This window comes from Thamnophis sirtalis, unplaced genomic scaffold (assembly GCF_051295495.1).
Source record: "Thamnophis sirtalis isolate CommonGarterSnake01/CBP01778 unplaced genomic scaffold, rThaSir2_p1.2 scaffold_10, whole genome shotgun sequence".
NCBI classification, from domain to species: domain Eukaryota; kingdom Metazoa; phylum Chordata; class Lepidosauria; order Squamata; family Natricidae; genus Thamnophis; species Thamnophis sirtalis.
The window spans coordinates 33,589,996-33,598,153 of NW_028261390.1; the positions used below are offsets into that span (position 1 = coordinate 33,589,996).

General features: G+C 39.6%; 1 protein-coding gene across 1 annotated transcript; it reads right to left on the reverse strand.

Annotated features, from left to right (window-relative positions):
* Positions 1–1,534: 1,534 nt before the first annotated feature.
* LOC148043838 (uncharacterized) lies at positions 1,535–2,377 on the reverse strand. Its single transcript, XM_087723779.1, has 3 exons — positions 2,311–2,377; positions 2,130–2,216; positions 1,535–2,007 (listed from the first exon to the last, which is right to left on the reverse strand). Exons 1-3 carry the CDS (start codon positions 2,354–2,356, stop codon positions 1,565–1,567), a joined length of 576 nt encoding a protein of 191 aa, XP_087579905.1. The 5' UTR covers positions 2,357–2,377; the 3' UTR covers positions 1,535–1,564.
* Positions 2,378–8,158: the final 5,781 nt, after the last annotated feature.

Here is an 8,158-nt window from a genome sequence, read left to right on the forward strand (position 1 = left end):
ATCCAGGGAACATACCTAACAGCTGTCCAAGTTCACCGCTAACCAGAATGGTATGAGGTTCATCACCTTTAAGATTAATTTTCCGACCCACTGAATCATAATATAGGGTTGTCTTAGGTCCATCCTTGGCATTTGATATAAGTTTATTCATATTTTCTAACAGTTGTCGGATGCTGTTATAGTACCCGCTTCTCAAAGAAAAATGCCATTTCTTTCTCTCATTAGCAATTTCAAAATATCCAGGAGATGTTAATGTATGCCAGCTATGCGGATATTGTATCTCTGCTAGACCTACTTCCCACGGCCCTGAAAGATCCAACGATCTCGCTAATTGAATAGTAAAATTAGAATTTTTGTTGTTGGGAAACGCAGCCGCTGATGCATTGCTGGGTAGTGTAATATAGAAACCCGACATGTCAAAGATGTTGTACTTCAGTAGCCTTAACCCAACTGTTGAACTTCTCTGGCCAACCATTCCATTTAACTAGAAATTCTCTTTGTTTACCCTTCCCTCTTTTTTGGACTATTTTTTCAATTCTATAGACACGCTCTTGGTCATTAGGTATCTTTTGCATCTCTTCTGGGTAAAAGGTTCCCTGGACGACATCCTCTGCATAATCCATTAATTTATATACAGTTCTTTCCCCTCTTGGTAGCTTTTCCTTGATAATAAATATTTCATCTGTAAAGGTTTGGTGATAACCCTTTTCAAACTTGTCCTTTAGTCTGGATATCCTAACATGATCCCCCACCTTAAAGTCTTTAAACTTTCTGACTGCTTTTAACCTTTTTCCATATAGACGTAGCCAAATGTCTTTTTCATTAGAGCAGCTTACCGTCTTGGGGGCCATCTGGATACTACGATGGTAAGAGCTATTGTACCCCTGCATGAGAGCTGGTAACACATCCACATACCTGTGAGTATTTTTAGCTGTAAAATACCTCCATATTTTATTTTTCAGAGTGCGATTAAATCTCTCTATAACTGCTGCTTTAGTTTCACTATGTGTCACAAAGTGATGTATGCCATAACGTTCCAAAAGCATCTTCAGAGGCCTGTTTAAGAATTCTTTTCCAGCATCTGTCTGTAACTTTCTAGGAGCCCTTCCTGTTTGGAAGATGCTCTGAAACGCCTCGGCAACCCCCCGTCCAGTCTTATCAAATAAACAGACAGCCCAGGCATATTTGGATAGCACATCGATCACTGTTAAGATAAATTTCATGCCATTGTTTTCAAAGGCAAATCCTGTTAAATCCACGAGGTCTGCTTGCCACTGACAGTCTATGCAAGATACTATTGTTGCATTCCTAGGAAAATTAATTCTTGTGGGTTTATGAAGGACGTAGGCATCTTGCCCAGACAGCCATGCTTTGACCTGTTTCAGCGTTAAGTTTTTAATGCTCTTCCGCCCCGCGTTAAATAGCGATGTTGCACCCCCATAGCTGCCCGTACTTTCTGGTCTATAATACAATTCCTTCAGTACCTTTTTATACTTCATCCTGCACCGTTAACCCGTACAATAAAACACACATCGCTCTTTAGCATAAACCTTTTATTTGTAATTTACAACATGCTCCCACGAACTTGGTTAGCAGAATAATATCCGTCATCAGAGCTAGCATAATAGACAACCACGTCATCATCGTCCTCATCAACCTCTGTAGTTGCCGTACAGATGCAATCAACACCCCCACATGCACATCCTACAGCGTCGTTGTCATCGTTTGAAAAGTCCCTTTTACCAACCCTTGGTAGCCAAATGGGGTAATCACGACTCTTCAGAATCACAGGTTTAACATCATCATTAATATCCTCAGTAAACGTGCTGGTGGTATACTTCGTAGAGCTTCGATAATACGGGAAGTCATCTGTAGCTTCTTCCTCGCTGGAGATGTTTCTAGTGATATACTTCGTAGGGCTTCGATAATATGGGAAGTCGTCTGTAGCGTCTTCCTCACTGGAGGTGCTTCTAAAAATCATGTCATAGTTATATCCAGGAACCGCTTCTGTTTAAATATAAAGAATACCCCATTACTAAAACTAACCGCATTCCCCCACATCCCCTCCATTTATCATATACAATTATCATCAATACACTTAGTAAAAAAGTCTATTTAGTTTCATTTACCTATGCTCCCCTCTGCAGTTTCTTCACCAGTTGGTAAGTTTGGTGTTAAGGAGTCCTTCTTGTTATAGTCACACCCTGGAACAACACCTGGAATAATATATTAATTCATTACTTATCACAGTGATAGCTGGATTATCTCCAAACCCCCCCCCCTTCGAATATATAAAATATCTTTACTTACAACTTGCAGCTGCAATGTCTTGTGATAAGCCGCTTCTCTTGGCCATTACCAGGCCCTGGCGACAACATACATCGCTGCCTCCGCCATCTTCATAGTCTTTCACATTACAGCAGGACAGCCGGCATCCATACAAAATAGGTCTGAAGAACTCTCGTTCACCACCGAACTTAGTGCAACATATTTTATGACAATCTTTCAGAACAGGCCTTCCCTCGCCCCACGGTGTAGAAGGATCTACAAAACTCTTATTATTTCCATTGTCAGCCTGCATGTTGGGGTCTCAGAAGCCTAAGCCTTAAGTGGTTAGAAAAGCCTCAAAATTCCTTAGTCAAGGCCCTGGCATGTGATTTGGCTGTCTCTGTGCGCATGTGTACCAATATCCAGAATATGTCTGGACATATCTCCCAACCTGGATGTCCCCGGACACGTCTCTATATTGTTTATACAGCCCCTGCTGTGTGTAAAGAGATGCCATTATTTGGAATCCATTATTGTTATGTTGACAGACTCCCATTCCTGTTAATTAATTTTACTTCTAATCTTGTGTAAGCAAGCGTGTACGAGCCACAGAAGTTGCTTTCTCATTCCTTTAGCTTCTGTCTTTGTAAGATAGCTAACTCATGTACAAGAAAGTTAATTTTCTTCGCAAATATAGTTTTTATTTTATTTTAACATCTCTGTAAAAAAATCCCTCATGTCGGGGGGCTCTCTTTGCTTGTATACTGCTTTTAACCGGCTGTGTAAAACGCACCGTTGTGAAGTTCCTCTGGCAAGTAATTATGACGTCATAATTATTCATACCGAAAGGGATTGTGGGTCTGTTGTGTTTGTCATTACTACGTCCCCGTGTGAAAGGCCACGGGTGTCACAACCGGCGGGTGCGTCTTTTGAAACCGTGCTACCGGGGATGAGGCTTTCGGGTTCACTGGGGTTTGCCTCACCATGACCTTAAAGTACTTCATTTAAAAAGGAGTTCCGGCATTTTGGGTAGGGGTGGGAGGGGTGGTTGGGGCTGAGGGTTAGGGTTAGGGTAGTGATGTCATAAATGGGGAGGGGTTACACTGTAAACAAAAACACGTCACAAAAGGGGTGGAATCATAACAAAATACGTCACACAAAGGGGCGTGGCTAAAAACATAAACAATAACAAAGGGGCGGGGCTTATACCGTTAAAAAACGATATGTAACATATACTACTTAGGCAGAATGCATTACACTCAGTTTGATCATCGATCTACAATATTCTCAAACTGGATGGGATAAGAATTTTCAAAATTCCAGCCAACATGTCTATAATTGGAAATACTGATTGTAAATTCTGGCAAGTAGATAATAAATTATAAATCAGGGAAAACCAATTTTGTTTCTCTAATGTATTTGGGATAAAAAAAGCTCTCTAATTACAATAGACGAGTGTTATTCAACCTTGGCAATTTAAGGTATTTAAAGGTAAGGTATTTAAGTCAATTGCGAGATGAGAGGCACCAGTGGACAGATCGGACGGCTGCACTTGACGAGGGTAGGGTAGGAGGGAGAATGGAGCGCCTGAGCGCCGGCAAGGCAGCGCCCTGAGAGGTGGCTGGGCTGAGCTCTGTCTCCCAGCAGCGAGTGGAAGGGAAGGACACCAGGAAGAAGGAGCCGAGAACCGAGGCGGGAAGGATGGCGATGATGTCCCTTCAGTCCGCAGCTGCCTCCTCCTCGGAGACTCAAAGTTCACACGGGTGCTCTGCATCAGCTGGCTCCAGACATTCGGGTTTTCCCTTTTTTGTAAAAACTTCCATCCATTCACAAGGAGACCCGCCTTTGCTTCCTTCCCGCAATATCTATGAATGAATGAGTGGTTGGAAAACTTGGGAGCGAGAGGATTCCAGGAATTTAGGGGTGGAGGGGAAAAAAGGTAGCCATCACAAAACATCTTCAGCAGTGCTTTGTAAAAAAATAAAGGACTACATCATTTTAGTTTTAAGTTTTAAGCTTCCATGCTTAAAATGGAATGGAATAGTAAAATGGAATGGAATGGGAATGGGAATAGGAATGAAATAGGAATAGGATGGAATAGAATGGAATGAAATAGGAATAGAAATGTTTATTGGTGAAGTGTGATAAGACACACAAGGAATTTGTCTCCAGTGCACCAACTCACAATATACATATAAACAGCAAGCAATAGGTGATAGGTCATAATAATAGTTACAATCATTAGTTACAAACAACAATTGATAAATAATAAAGAACCAGTAGGACAAGATGAAAAATAGGAGGGCATATCCAACCTAGTACTGTATTTCTTTTTGACTCATTTTTTTACTGTCTTTCTTCTCTGTTTTATTTTTATTTTGTTACCAACTGAAATGTTTCATGGACTTTTTGTGACAAGGTTAGAGGTTATATTATATTATGTTATGTTATGTTATGTTATGTTATGTTATGTTATGTTATGTTATGTTATGTTATTATATTATTATATTATTATATTATTATATTATTATATTATTATATTATTATATTATTATATTATTATATTATTATATTATTATATTATTATATTATTATATTATTATATTATTATATTATTATATTATTATATTATTATATTATTATATTATTATATTATTATATTATTATATTATTATATTATTATATTATTATATTATTATATTATTTTCATTAGCAAACCATTTCACAATATATAATTACATATTGTTTTTGTGATTAATCACTATGCTTTAATTATGTTCAATTTGTAATAATGAAAATACATCCTGCATATCAGATATTTACATTACAATTCATAACAGTAGCAACATTACAGTTATGAAGTAGCAACGAAAATATTTTATGTTTGGGGGTCACAACAACATGAGGAACTGTATTAAAGGTCGTGGCATTGGGAAGGTTGAGAACCACTCGTATAGAGTGTGTATAGGCATACCAAAAGATACATTATCTACTATATATATACTGGATGTGTATGTACACACACAAACCCACACACACAGCAACACAGAGCTCTTCTAAAACTATACACATTCAACCTCACTTACTGCATTTGGAAAAACACACCCAGAGTATGTCCACTTTCTGCCACACATTTAACTATAACTTCTGTACATTAGAACATTACACATATCTTCAAATATTCTTCTCTAGCTTGCACATGACAGTTAGAACCATGAGTCTTATGGATTGAGTAAAATGAGGGCTCACTTAACAATGCTCTTGCTTAGCAACCAAAATTTTGGGCTCAATTGTGGTCATAAGTCAAGGACTATCTCTGCCTTCCTCTGCATGGCAGCCTTGTTCCTAGTAAACTCCTTCTTCTTTCTGGCAATTTTCTTCTTGTTAGAGGCACCAAAATAATCCACACAATGTAAGGTTTCCTGCTGCAGCAGGGGATTGGACTAGATGACTTCCGAGCAGCCTTCTAATCCTAATGTCAGTGTTCCAAATATCATCCAGAATTAAATCAGAGTTTAAGACATAACTTCCATCAAAGTTCCAATTTAATAAGACAGACATGTTGGCACATCTGTGGACCACCGAATCTGAAGGCTTTCTGGGTTTCCACCCACTTGAAAGTTCATGAACTTGTCCCCACACAAACAAGTCCATCACATGGTCCAATCTTTTTCTGCCACATTGGCATTTCCACCCATCTAGTTCTGGTCAGATGCAGAGGTGCAGAGAGAAAGAATGACCTTGATTTCTAGAAAGGAATTTTTTATTTTGAATACAAACACATTCTACTCTTACCCCCTCCTAATTCCCCACTAATGAAACAGCCTGGAATCTAAGTTTTTTTTCACCTCATAATGTGTTTCCCCTTTTACCACTACAGGAGCTTGGATGGAGAGTCTTATGCTGGACCCAATTACTGGTTTCAACAAGTTACAATGAAATACTGGGTAAATTTTCCCTAGAATTCTGGATAGACTGAGTCAAACTGTAACTGGGTTAATTATCTTCTCTATTGGGAATGGACCTAGAAATTTTGGGCCCAATTTCCTAGTAGGCATTATTAATATTATGTATTTGGTAGATACAAAAACTTTGTCCCCCACATGAAAGGGGGGTTGGAGTGAGCGGTGTTTATCAGCTTGCTTCTTGTAGGTTTCTGCTGCATCTGCTAGATATTTCTTCATATTTTCCCATCCTTTCTTTAGTGTATCCATCCATTCATTCAAAGACATGGAAGAGGGAGGTTCTCTGGGCAGCTCAGGCATGGGAACAAATTCCACACCATTAGTAATCTGGAAAGGTGCTAATCCAGTGCTGCTGTGGATCACATTGTTGTATGCCACTTCGGCAAAGGGTAGCAGGTCTGACCAGTTGTCTTGCTGATAGTCTACATAACACCGGGTGTATTGTTCCACCATCACATTGGCCCTCTCTGCTGCACCATTCATGCTGGGATGAAACACTGAGCTGAGTCCTTGTGTGGACCCAATGGATCTCAGGAACTCTCTCCAGAACTTGGCGGTGAACTGAACTCCACAGTCTAAAATGATCCTTTTGGGCACCCCACGGGTCTGCCGGGAATGCTGCTTTGAACTCTGTCATCAGCTTATCCTGGCTTCGGGTGGTGACCTGGGCCATCTGTTATTAGGAGGAAGAAATGATGGGTTGAACAACTTCCCCTTTTTACTTTCGTACTGCGGTTTTCTTGACAAAGCATCCGCCAACAAGTTCTTCCCTGCAGGGATGTGTTTAATTCCAAATTTAAACCTTTGGAAGTATTGTGCCAAGTGAACTTGTTTGGAGGATAGTCTTTGATGGACATGGATAGCTTTGAGGTTTTTATGATCAGTCCAGACCTCGAATGGCATATCCTCCCCGCTTCCAGGAGATGTCTCCACGTGAGCAGGCTCCACCTGATTGCAAACACCTCTTTCTCCCAAATGGCCCACCTCCTTTCAGTAGTGGTGAGTTTCTTGGAGATGTAAGCGCATGGCAAGAGGTGGCACTCTCTATTCTTTTGTAGTAGCACTGCAGCTATTGCTACATCACTGGCATCCATCTGGATTATGAATGGTCACGTGAGGTCGGGGTGTTGCAGTATGGGGTCTTGGGCAAAGACCATTTTAATTTCTCAAATGTTTTTTGACAGTCCATTGTCCATTTCAGGGGTTGGTTTGCTTTTGGCTTCATTGGGGAAGGCCCCCATTTTTAATAGCTCAGTCAATGGAAGGGCAATTTCCACAAATGTCGGAATGAACTGCCTGTAGAAATTGGCAAATCCAAGGAAGCTTTGCAGTTGTCTGCGAATGCTTGGAGGGTTCCAGTCTAACACAGCTTTCACTTTTCCTGGATCCATTTCTATCCCCTCCGTTGGAGATGTGATAACCCAAGTAATCTATTGAGGTCTTGTAAAACTCACACTTTGACAACTTTGCGTATATTATTCTGATTCTGATTCTGATTCTGATTCTGATTCTGATTCTGATTCTGATTCTGATTCTGATTCTGATTCTGATTCTGATTCTGATTCTGATTCTGATTCTGATTCTTATTCTTATTCTTATTCTTATTCTTATTCTTATTCTTATTCTTATTCTTATTCTTATTCTTATTCTTATTCTTATTCTTATTCTTCTTCTTCTTCTTCTTCTTCTTCTTCTTCTTCTTCTTCTTCTTCTTCTTCTTCTTATTCTTCTTCTTATTATTATTATTATTATTATTATTATTATTATTATTATTATTATTATTATTGTACAATTGTATCACAGCGGCCAGTTGTTTCACCGGATTTGGCATTGGTTACTAGTCGGGCCCCACCCAGGGGCCTAGGACGTCGTAACGTATTTTCGTAATATGCGTGCAGATCCAAGCAGTGCGGCTTTTTGCATTT

What these genes read in the sequence shown, in the direction of transcription:
- LOC148043838 (XM_087723779.1), bottom strand. Translation starts at nt 2,356, where the DNA reads ATGGCCAAGAGAAGCGGCTTATCACAAGACATTGCAGCTGCAAGTT. An exon ending in AGACATTGCAGCTGCAAGTT is followed by an intron (nt 2,217 to 2,310) that starts GTAAGTAAAGAT and finishes ATATTATTCCAG; the next exon opens with GTGTTGTTCCAGGGTGTGAC. An exon ending in AACTGCAGAGGGGAGCATAG is followed by an intron (nt 2,008 to 2,129) that starts GTAAATGAAACT and finishes ATATTTAAACAG; the next exon opens with AAGCGGTTCCTGGATATAAC.